We start from the raw sequence: 12,397 nt of genomic DNA on the forward strand, positions 1-12,397 counted from the left end.
CACCAGCAGTCACCTCTCCTGCCCTTCCTGTAATCTGGAATTCAAACCCCCAGCATCCCAAGGAGATACACACCCAGAGTGCGGAATCCAAAGCAATCTATGCTTGGACCAGATCCCGTGTGGCACAGCGGCACCTACTGGTCAATCGTGGAACTTCACTCCAGAACTTCAAGCCCTTAAGTGAGCACCTACTGTGTGCTGAAGAGAGATGAACAGTGTGGTCCTTGCCCTCAGGAAATCCACATCCTCAGAGAAGATGGACATGCGTATTGGAACAATATAAGAGGATTTTCACTCACAGCCCCTGATTGGGACATCGAGACAGTCCCCAGTGGAGATGGCATTTGTGCTACACCCTGACTGATGAGTTGGAAGCTTCCAGTTGGAAGGAAAGGGGCCCTTCAGACCAGGGAAGCCCGAGCAAGAGCTTCGTGTCCAGGGGATACCAGATAAAATACAGCACAAAGGGCCTTACTCGGTGATAGAGCACTTGCCTAACATGTGGGAGGCCCTGGGCTCCATCCCAGCACTATAAAAATAAATAAAACATGGGCCCAAGATTAAATTTGAATTAAGAAAATGTTAGTGTTTGTCCTAAATATAGAATGGGGCATAGCTACATTACAAAATCATGGCTAGGGAGAGGGCTCAGGGGGTAAAGTGCTTGCCATATAAGCAGGAGGACCTGAGTTCAATCCCTGCCACTCACATAAAAAAAATCAGGGGCAGCTGAACATGCCTGTAATCTCAGCTCTGGGGAGGTGGAAACAGGAGGATCTCTGGAATTTTCTGGCCAGCCACCTAGCCAAATTGGTTAAGACCAGTGAGAGACCTTGTCTCAAAAAACAAGGTGGAGAGTGGATGAAGACAACCTAAATGCTGACCTCTGGCTTCCACATTTAAGAGCACACACATGTACACACACATACACCCATGAGCACATACATACATACACAATTTTTTAAATTTATTTTGGGAGTTGGGAGTATAGCTCAGTGGGTGGAGTGCTTGCATAGCATGCACAAATCTCCAGGTTCCATCCCCAGGATCATGTAGTAAGCGTGCCTGTGATTTTAGCACTTAAAAGATGGAGGCAGGAGGATCAGAAGTTCAGGGTCATCCTTGGCTACACAGCAAGTTCTAAGACAACCTGGGCTACATGAAACCCTATCTCAAAAACAAACTAAATTTAAAAATATTTATTGTTTATCTGAAATCCTAATTTATCTGAGCAACTTGTACATGTGTGTCAGATCTGGCAGCCCTTCGGGGAGGGAAGAAGTTGGGGATGGTTGGAGCCTGGGGGATTTAGAGATGGAGCAGGAGAGACTGGGAAGTGTATGGGTCATGCCGCCTCCCTGACTCTGAGCAGATCCTGTGCTTGGTACAGAACAAATGTAGCCCTGCCTGATGAACTGACAGCCGTGGATGCAATGTAAGAAGTGGCAGGAATCCCCTCAGAAAGGTACCAAAGCAGATGCTCTGAGGTCCGAGGAGGGGCACACACACAGAGATACACATGCGCACACACGCATGCACAGGCACACACAGACAGCTGGGTAATCCAGGAGGCTTCCTGGAGGAGGGTGCAGATGCTCTGGCCCAGGAAAAGTGGCCTCCTGTCTACCCTCCCTAGGAGAACCATGCCTGGCTCCCTGGTGTGAAACAACAGGAGACACTCCCAAGCATGTGTACCCAAAGCTCTTCCTCACCCCTGCCTCACCATCCCCGGGCTTGCACCCACTGCTCTTTCCTGCAGAAGGCTCTTCTTTAAGATTCCAGCCCAGAGCCCCCCATTCTTAAGGGAGCTTTCTCTAACTTTACTGCAGGTAAAGGGACCCAGGCCAGGTCTCTCCCCTCCACTTATGCTGTTTAACCTACCCTGTGAGCCCTTCATACCCACTGACTTGTTCATCCCTTGAACAACCTCTCAAGGTAGCTCTGATGATCCCACTTTGAGAAACAGAGAGGTTTAGAAACTTGCCCCAGGTTGCACAGGTGATCAGTAATGAAACAGTACCCGAGTGTAATCCCAACAGCTGTCACGTAGAAGTAGGAAGACCAGAAGTTCAAAGGCATCCTCCACTAGATAGCAAGTTCAAGCAAGCCTGGGCTACATGAGACCCTGTTTCAAAACAAACGGATTAGAGAGATGGCTCAGTGGTTAAGAACATTTGCTGTTCTTCCAGAGGACCCCACCTTCGATTCCCAGCACCCCCATGGCGCTAACAGCTATCCATAATTCTAGTTCCAGAGGATCTGACACCCTCTGCAAGCATTGCAGGACATGGGTGAACTTAACATACATGCAGGGAAAACAGTCACACACATAAAAATATAATTTAAATGCCAATAAACAATTTTTTAAAAAGGGGCCCATGATAGTCATGTGCAGAAGTAACAAGATGGATTGAGAGTCTGGTCCTTAGTGTCTGTACACAGTGGCCACTCGGCATATGTGTATCTGTCAGCCCTTGCAGAGATAATGCTGCTAAACAATCTTAACAACCTGATAGCATATAAGAGGTGGCTATTTTTCTTGCTCATGCATTTGCATCTGTCAAGTGGGGTGGCCCTGGTTCAGCCTAGAGTTAGGTCAAGGTTTCCGTGTGCTTTCTGGAACCAGCTGTTACGTGGTGAAAACCCCTCTTCCTGGTAGATTGCGGAAGCTTAAAAGCCGAACCAGATCATCAGGCACAGGTGCCCACTCTCATTATGCCCACTAGACTGTTCCAGTGGCCAAAGCAGGCCATGTGTCCAAATCCAACACCCTCAAGACAGAGGACGCTCTGCCTACTTCTGTGGGAAGCACTACAGAGTGGCCCTGTTCAGGCGAGACTGGGTGACCCTGTCACAGGAACAGTGGAGGGCGGTGGTCTCCCACCTGCCATGGGCAACACCCTCACTAACCATCTTCTCTGTTCCCGGCAGGAGCTCAGTGAGCACAACGCCACAGCCATTAAAAGCCCCACCAACACAGTCACGGTGCAGGGCCTCAAAGCCGGCGCCATCTATGTCTTCCAGGTGCGGGCACGCACCGTGGCGGGCTACGGGCGCTACAGCGGCAAGATGTACTTCCAGACCATGACAGAAGGTGAGTGGAGTCCAGGGGGCAGGAGGAGGGGCCCCAAAACTAGCAAATGTGGGGCCCCACTTCTACGAAACCTGCGCCAACTGGAAAACAAGCCACCTCCCTCCTGGATGTGAGCCTTTGTGCACTGTGCAAATTGCACCGCCAGTCGTAGAGCCCCTGCTTCTGTGGCCCAGAAATGTCCCCACTCTTTCGTGACCATCACATCATCCAGGCAACTTTGTCTTCTGGGATACTTGGGAGCTCAGACCTAACTTGCAGAGTCATGTTAATCACATTCTTTCCCCGCTGTAGATGTCTCTCTATAAAATGAAAGCATTGTGCCCCAACTGAGATAGCATTTTATCTATCTACAACTCCAATGACTAGTAATGGGACTGAAAAATTTGAAGCCACATCAAAGTTCAGCAGGAAGAAGTGCTGGGATAGATTAGTAATGTCTGCCCTGGGCAAGGGAATGAGGTCTATGTGCTATGTGTGTTCCCTAGTCTTGAACTCCATGAGCTCTGAGTACCATCTCTGCTTTAGTCATCTTTAAGAAGCAGAGGAATACAAAGGGTGTGACCTCCAAAGCAGACAGATGGGAATGACACTGCTGACTGCCCTGTGTGGCCTCAAGCACATTGCCTACCTCTGACCTCTCAGTTTTCTCATCTATAAAAGGGAATACGCCAGGTGTGGTGGTGCATGTCTTTAATCCCAGCACTCAGGAGGCAGAGACAGGTGAATCTCTGTGACATAGAGGCCAGCCTGATCTATATAGTGAGTCTCGGGCCTGCTGGAGCTACAAGAAGACCCTATCTCAAAAGGGGAGGGGTAGTAACAATTATGTCATTCCCATCTTCATCATCATCAAACGTGTGAGGCTGAGGTCTAGCATGGGATTGCTTTGAGGCCTCACACATACTTGGGCTAGTAGTTTTTTCTGGGGCTCTGTCTCCAGCCAACTGAACTCTGGGGCATTTCCTTCGCCTTGGCCCACTGTGAGCATGGGCCTTAACCTTTGTTCAGGCTGAAGCTTGCAGAGGCTCCTGGATGATCCTAAATTCCTGCCCCCCCCAGACGCCCTCCCCATGTGTCCACCTGTCTTCCAGCACTCACCCCCGCCGTCTCCCCTTTCGTCACTGGTGGCTCCTCTTGGCTTTCTAAGCCCCTTTCTGTGTCGGGCGAACTCACTGACTGGCGACTGGGCACTGTCCCAAGTCCCTCCCTTTATTAACTCAATAAATGTGTGCCAGGGCCCCCGCTGTATGCCAGACCATGTGTGGGCCCTAAGAACCCAGGCTCGCCTCATCCTTGACCTTGACCAGCTCCTGTTCTTAATAATAAAATGAAGGAGGACGTGGGTGTAGCTGGCACCAGGAGCAGACTGAGTGGTTAGGCAGAGACTACAGCCAGTGCCAGGTGCATCTGTAGGCTGCCATTCAGCTCTGGCCTTGGGCCAGGCAGATGAGTTCTTGTGATAGCTTTGACCTCCTCCTGCTTGATGACTCCTGACCAATCCTGGCTTCAATAAGCTGGGTTTCCTCAACTGTAAGGAGGGGTTTCTATAGGAAGTACAGTACAAGGCTGTCCCAGAAGTCACCGTGGGAGACAACAGAAACAGCAGCCATGATACTCCAAGCTGCTTGAGTGTTTACTGTAAGCCAAGTATTGTTGTCAGAGCTTTACCCACAATCCTATGGACTGAGAACTGTCAATCTCCCCATCTTGGGCTGGGGATGTAGCTCAGTTGGTAGAATGCTTGCACAGCATGCACAAAGCCCTGGGTTCAATCCCCACCACCAGCATGATGCCATGTTCCTGTAAACCTAGCACTCAGGAGGTATCGGCAAGAAGATCAGAAGTTCGAGGTCATCCTGAGCTACACAGAATGTCCAAGGCCAGCCTGGGTTACATGAGACCCTGTATCAAAACAAAAATAAGGGGCTAGAGAGATGGCTCAGTTGTTGAGAGCACTGGCTGCTCTTGCAGAGGACCCAGATTCAGTTCCCAGCACCAATATGGCAACTCACAGCTGTCAGTAACTCCAGTTCCTGGGGATCCAGTGCCCTCTTCTGGCCTCCACAGGCACTACACACATGTGGTACACTTCACACATGCGGGCAAAATACTCATACACAAAATTTTTTCAATAAATTAATCAAAATTTCTTTTAACAAAACAAAGTCTTGCCATCTTCTAGACAAGGGAGAGGAGACGCGGAGATGTGAGTGGTCTGTCAAAGCTGCCTAAGTGGCAGGGTTGGGATTCCCACCAGGGAGGCTGGCCCAGACCATTCTTGCTGATTGCTGCCCCAGCGTGGGGTGCAGGGGTTCCCGTGAGGTTCCTTGTGACAGCTTACTCCTTGTACAACATGAGACAGGTGCTGGGTCAGGAGCAGAAGGGGAGTCAAGGGTCACTAGTGACCATCAGGGCGGAGGATGGAAGCAGGGCCAGGCCCCTGAGCCAAGCTGAGGCACCCACTGCCCTCTCTCTCTGCAGCCGAGTACCAGACCAGCCTCAAGGAGAAGCTGCCTCTCATCGTCGGCTCCTCGGCTGCCGGCTTGGTCTTCCTCATCGCTGTGGTTGTCATCGCCATCGTATGTAACAGGTGGGTGGTGGCATCTGGGCCTGAGCCATAGCTGGGAGCAGAGGGGACGTGCCCTCGGCCACTGGGGACAAGGAGGGGCTCCAGTAGGCCAGGATACCTCAGGTGACCATTAGCTGTCCATATAGCATGATTAGGCGTCGCCCCTGACAAGTGCTCTGTGGTCAGGGTTGTACACTGAGACACCTGGGCAGGACAGACCATCCCAGAACAGAGGACAAGAATGACTGCAGGATGTTGGGGACTTCAGGGATGATGACAGAAGATGCAAGCCATTGTTCTAGTCAAGGCTGCCGGGCTGAAGTGCTGGAAAGATGATCAGGGATTAGCCAGGAGGGGCTGTGGGGTTGGCACCCTGAGTGATTGGCACAGCCAGGGCAGAGATAAGAGAGAAGGGCCACTCCCAGGTGGCTGTAGAGCATGATTTAGAGACTCTGTTCCTGCTTAAAGAGACCACCACTATCCAACCAGGGGCCACAGCAAGGTCAAATGGACGGAGCCCATGGAGTCAGAAGTCACAACTAGAATCTGAGGACTTGGCTCCTTCCTTCAAAGGGGCTTGGGCAGGGGACAGAGTGAGCCTGGTTTGAGGAGGGATCAGAGTAAGGCTGCTAGACAGAGGATAGGCCTGGAACATTCTTAGCACAGGAATAGCTTTAAGGGCCTGCCCACCCTCTCCCTATCACCCACTGTGGCTCCCACTTCCCCGGGTGCCTTCGGGTGGCTCCAGCCCTTTGCTCTTGTTCCAGAAGACGGGGGTTTGAGCGTGCCGACTCAGAATACACAGACAAGCTACAGCACTACACCAGCGGCCACAGTACGTACACACCAGCCACCTGGCACCTGGCCTCCTCTGTCAATTCCACAGGGGCCTCTCCAGCTTCCTTTTGTTTGTTTGTTTATGTACGTGTGTCTGTCTATATGAGTATATGTGTCTGTATGAATTCTGTCTATCTGCATGAGCATATGTGTCTATGAATATGCACTATGTGTATATGTGTGTGTATATGTGCTTGAGTATATGTGTCTGGGTATATGCACTGTGTGTGTGTGCGTGAGTATATGTGTCTGTATGAGCGTATGCACTGTGTGTATGTGTGCCTGTGTGTGTGTGCGTGCGTATGTGTGTGTGTGTGTGTGTGTGTGTGTGTGTGTAGGTCAGAGGACAACCATCTAGCTCACTGTATTTATTTTTGAAAAGGATTATGGCTGTGAAGATAGCCCTGTGGGTAGAGTGCTTGCTGCACAAGCATGAGAATCTGAGTTTGGATGGCCAGCACCCATGTAAAAAAGTCAGCTTATTTCTGTAACCCTAGTGCTGCAAGGTAGAGGGGAGTGTGGAGACAGGAAGATCCCCAGAGCTCACTGGACAGCCAGTCTAATCTACCAATGAACACCAGATTGAGTGAGAGACCCTGACTCAAAAAATAAGATAGAGCCAGGTGTGGTGTCACAGGTCTCTAATCCCAGCTGTGTGTGTGTGTGTGTGTGCATTAGATCGTTCAGAGCTGGAATTACGGCCATTGGCAGGATGCTCAGCTTACTCGGGTGCTGGGATCTGAACTCCTGTCATCATGATTGTGCAGCAAGTGCTCTTACCTCCTGAGCCATCTCTCCAGCACCTCCCTAATTTCTTTCACCCCCTCCTTACACATTACAGCCAGACTGGAAGGTCAAGCAGGTCCTGGATGTGCCAAGTGCCTCTGACCTCTTGATCCTTGCACCTGCTATTTCCTCTGCACATCCTGTGATGACTTCATCGTACAAAACCTGCAGAAAACCCCTCTGGGACTCTGCCCACCTTGGATCTCAACCGTAATCCGAGCCTGTTACCAGGGGGGCATTGCCCTAACTGTCACCCAGTCTCTGTCCTATGCCAGCAGGGGCTCTGGATAGCTGAAGTCTCCCTAGCACCTGCACATAGTGGGCACCACACATATATGGGGTATGTAGGGTGATGGACCCCAAGCTGTGGGGTCAGGGTTGCAGGTTTAAGTGGAGGCTGAAGTGTGGGTCCTGTTGAGCGTGCTTCCTGTGAACAAAGATGCAAAGGCATGGGGAGAGCTGGCAGCTTGGTAATAACTCTGGGAAAAGCATTGCAGGCTGGGGGGAACAGCCAGTGTGAAGGCCCAGGGGCTGGGGCAGAGTGGGAGAGGGAAGTGGGAGGACGGATACTCTGCATGCAGATTCTTGTCAGCTGTGGCTTCTCCAGGTGGCTCTTGTGCCAACCAGGGCAGATGCGATGGTAGTAGACCAGGTAGTGAGGACTGTGATCAGTGGCAGGAAGTGATTGGATTCAGGGTTTCAAACCTTTTGGGTTTTGTTGGGGTTTTTTGAGACAGGGTCTCTAGTAACCCAAGCTGGTCTTGAGCTCACTATGTATTCAAGAAAGAGTGAGCTTGGATCTCTAATCCTCCTGCCTCTACCTCCCAGGTGCTAGGTGTGCCATGACACCCGGTTATGCAGTGCTAGAGGTGGAACTCAAGACTTCCTTTGTGTCGGGCAAGTACTCTGCCCATTAAGCCCCATCCCCAGCCTTTGGACATTCACTGCCACGTGGGCCTTTGGACATTCACTGCCACGTGGGCCTTGAGATGGGGGTCAAGGGAGAGCAGAGTCCAGGAATGCAGACTCCTTCGGCACAAAGAGTTTGAAGGGAAAGTTTATTTGAAACAGAAACAGAATAAAAATAGACTTCTTAGAAATCACTTTGGATGTAAATGTAAAAATAAGCTGTTAAATTTTCCATTAAGAACTTTACGTGAAGCAGATGTGATGGCGTACACCTTTAACCCCAGCACTCGGGAGGCAGAGGCAGGGCCATCTCTATGAGATTGAGCCAGCTTGGTCTATATAATGAGTCCCAGGCCAGCTAGGGTTCTAGGGAGACCCTGCCTCAAACAGAATCTTGAAGTGACTACTGAACAGGTAGGGAGAAGAAAAGGGACTTTCTAAACATCACGTAATAGAAAGGTCAGGAGGAATTGCCAGTCACATTTTACTTCCTAATGCGTTAAGAATAAGTCAGGAGCCGCAGCACCCCCTTCTAACCCCTGTGGCTAGATGTACTGCATGCACACAGAGTGCTGGGAAATGTTTTCAACAGTTGGGGAGGTAGCTCAGTGAGTAAAGTGCTTGCCTTACAAGGACCTGACTTCCAACTCAGAACTCATGAAAAAAGCTGGATGGTGGGAAGGAGGCAGGGGCCAAGCTCTGGCTGCCACCGTCCTATGCTGTCTCCACCCCACCTGAGGTGGGCTTTGCCTAGTCCACCACCCAGAGCCATCTGGGAGTGAGCATGCTTATTTGAAGCCTGAGTCACTAGAAGGAAAAAGAAGAGGTTTATTTTTAAAACAGACCCCAGGATGTGTTCAGAGATCAATACACTAAGACCAAGTTTCCACTCCCTGCCCTGAGCTCTCAGAGCCAAGGAGGATGCCGCCATGTGATCCCATATCTACCCCACAGCCTTGCACAGTCAAGATGAAGAGAGGAGATCTAGATCTGTGTATGGCTCAGCCATCGGCACATGCTGAGTGGGAACCAAACTCAAGGGTGCCTGGATGTAGAGCCTGAGGGACTGACCTTGTTTCTCATCTCTATACTGCCACAGGTCAGCTGGTTGACCTGGGGAAGTCTGAGCCTTGACATCTTTCTGTGAGTCACATAAGGCATGATGCTTCCTATGCAGGTTGTGTGAGGATTGGGTTATAAGAATCGTGGATATTAGCATAACAAGGTGTCTTTGTAATAGTAACATTTGGTAAGAGCCAAGTTTCCTTATGCCAGGCAATAATTATTTGTTGCTTTGTTTTCCAACTGCTCTACAAAGCTATTTAGAAAAATGCTCTCAGGCAAAAGATAGCTCAGTTGGTAAAGTGCTTGCAGCACAAATGTGAGGACCTGATTTGATCCCCAGAATTCATGTGGAAAAGCCAGGAGGTGGCACGTGCTTGCAGTCCCAGTGTTGGGGAGGTGGCCAGTTCCAGGCCAGTGAGAGACACTGTCTCAAGAAACAAGGTGGACAGAGCCTGAGGCTGTTCCCTGGTCTCTGCACACGCTTTTACATGCACCTACACACACATGTGGACACACATGCACATGCACACACAAGAGGTCTCTCATTTAACCCTTGTGTTCACATAATGAGGGACATTGTTTACTATGATTGTTTTGAAAATGGCAGAAATGAGTAGAGAGATTAAGTGACAGACACAGAGCTGGGTCAACACTATGGTTGATCCCAGATTCACACTCATGAAGTAGTTTATGTGTGACGACAGTTAGCCAGAGAGGTAGAATTGAAGCCCAGGACTGTGCCTGCCTGGTCCTTCCTCCTGCCTCCTGAAGTTCCCATCTAGGTTCAGGATGGGGGGCGGGGTGCTGACAGTCATAAGCCTGGGGACAATAGCGTGGTATTGCTGCATGGTCCTCGCCCAGGCCCAGGGCAGCAAATGTCTCTTGGGGGGAGTGGGGCTGCCTTGTGAGATGGTCTGGGCATAGAGAAATGCACACCTACTGGGCCTGGAAAACTGGCAGCCTGGGGGACTAGCCTTCTGGTTCAGACCCCACCCCTGCCATTTTCAATTGTGTCTATGTCATCTTTTTATTATTTTATTTATTATGTTTATTTTATGTGTATGAGTGCATTGCCTGCATGTATGTAAGTGCACCCATGTTATGCAATGCCCACAGAGGTCAGAAGAGGGCATCGGATTTCCCTAAAACCAAAGTTACAGACAATTGTTAACCACCTTGTGCTGGAAATTGAACCTGGGTCCTCTGCAAAAGCAGCCAGTGCTCTTAACCACTGAGCCATCTCCAACCCATGTCTATGTCACCTTAGGCAGGTTGTTTCACCTTCCTGTGCCTCAGTCTTCCGTGTGAAAAATGGGAGTAAGATTAGGTTGGACCAAATGAAGTTGCTATTTGTGTATGTTGTAGATGTTGACAGATTTGTAAGTTCAACCCAATAGCATTTGACCTGGAACATCGTCGGGAGGGCGGATTGAGGGAAAACTACAAACTACCTAGAACAGGCCTGCACCTGATAAATGTGCACTGACTATATATGTAGTGAGTGTCTACTTAGCACCTGCTGTATACCACCTTCACATGTATAATAGGACCAACACACTAAGGCAAGGGCTTCTAACATGGAGTCCACAGACAGTTTCCCACAGCTCTGTAGATGTTCCAGGATTGCATATGGAATGTGGGCGTTTGTATTCCCATGAGAATCTTCCTCCGGGGGCAGAGCTATGGCTTTCAGCAAATTCACAAAGGTACTCAGAACCCCAGAGGAAGATTAGTAAGTGAATAATGCCATGATTCTCCAATAAACATTCACGAGCACCTGCTGTGTTCCAGGGCCTGAGATTGAGGAAGAATGAGGCCCACACGGCCTCTGTCTTCCTGGGGAACGTAAAACATCCCCAGGCAGCAGAGAGTTCCAGAAAGAGGACATGGGACTGTTGGCATGGATGTCTGGGAGCTGTGGTTCAGAACAGAAAAGTCATGTCGACATCGGGGCCATAGATCAGGTTGAAGCAGGGCAGTGGTGCCTAGGGAGAGACCATAGTCTCCACTAAAAGAATCCAGGTAGGATTCATCACTTCTTGCCTCTGAAGTCATGATGTCTTCCTCCTCACCCCTGGGGCACCTCCTCTTTCTCTCTGTGACTAGATAAAATGCTGCCTCCTCTGGGAAGCCTGCCTGGATTTCTCCAGTGGAGACTGTGGCCATGCATTAAATCTAAGTAGGAAAGGGCAGCTGCAGGAGCTGATCTTGGCTCTGAGGAGGCTGACTTGAAAGGAGGGGCTTGTGGCTCTTGATCCTGTAGAGGAAGCCTGAGTCTGGGCAGGAGTTGGCGAGCACAGTGATTGAGAGAACCCTCCGTGAGAGCTTGGAGATACATAGCTTAGTGGTAGAGTATTTGCTTAGCATGCACAAGACCCTGAGTTCAATCTCTAATGCCACAAGTATAAGAATCAGCTCTGTGGGGCTGGAGAGATGGCTCAGCGGCTAAGAACACTGGTTGTTCTTGCAGAAGACCCAGGTTTGAATCCCAGCACCCACATGGCAGCTAACAACTGTCCGTAACTCCAGTCCCAGGGGATCCAACAGCCTCTTCTGACCTCTGTGGGCATTGCACGACACAGGTGCACTTACCTACATGTAGGCAATACATGCATACACATAAAATAAAAATAATAAAATTTTTTTAAGTTTAAAAAAATTAAAAAATTAAAAAAAAAAAAGAATCAGCTCTGTGTTCAAGTCTGAAGGACCTTGGGGCTCCACGCTGTGTGACCTTGGCCAGGTTACTTGGCCTCTCTGAGCTGCAGTTTTCTCTGAGAGCTATTGGGAAGAAGAGGAAGAGATGACAAGGTATACAATAGAGAGCCTGATGGGCTGGAGAGCTGCTGTGGCCGTCAGAGGCTGAGGTCACAACCAAAAGAGCCTGACACAGTGTCGGGCACAGATAAAGGGCTCAGCATGTGACAGCTGCGGGTACTGTCATCTCTGTCATCTACATCCTCAATCCCCAGGCATGGAGCATCTGTTTCCTGCAGAGCTCTGAGCAGTGTGCCAGGTAACAAGGAGTGAGGTGGGAGCGGGACCCAGCCCTGCTCCTAGGGACTTGGTCTTGGCTTTGGCTTGTGATTTATTTTTTGAGACAGCGTCTTCCTATAGCCCCAGCTGACCTGAAATCC

General features: G+C 50.1%; 1 protein-coding gene across 3 annotated transcripts in view; it reads left to right on the plus strand.

Annotated features, from left to right (window-relative positions):
• Window positions 1-12,397, plus strand: part of Ephb2 (EPH receptor B2) — a 125,336-nt gene that overhangs the window by 99,850 nt on the left and 13,089 nt on the right. Inside the window, exons 6-8 of one of the 3 annotated variants that reach the window (XM_008848568.2) lie at window positions 2,932-3,094; window positions 5,576-5,684; window positions 6,431-6,498. In XM_008848568.2, the coding sequence (XP_008846790.1) occupies window positions 2,932-3,094; window positions 5,576-5,684; window positions 6,431-6,498 (340 nt within the window). The remainder of the gene's footprint in view (window positions 1-2,931; window positions 3,095-5,575; window positions 5,685-6,430; window positions 6,499-12,397) is intronic. The other 2 variants (XM_008848570.2, XM_017802053.1) reach the window with 2 other exon arrangements.

The sequence above is a fragment of the Nannospalax galili genome, unplaced genomic scaffold, assembly GCF_000622305.1.
Source record: "Nannospalax galili isolate Female #2095 unplaced genomic scaffold, S.galili_v1.0 scaffold184, whole genome shotgun sequence".
Lineage (NCBI taxonomy): Eukaryota > Metazoa > Chordata > Mammalia > Rodentia > Spalacidae > Nannospalax > Nannospalax galili.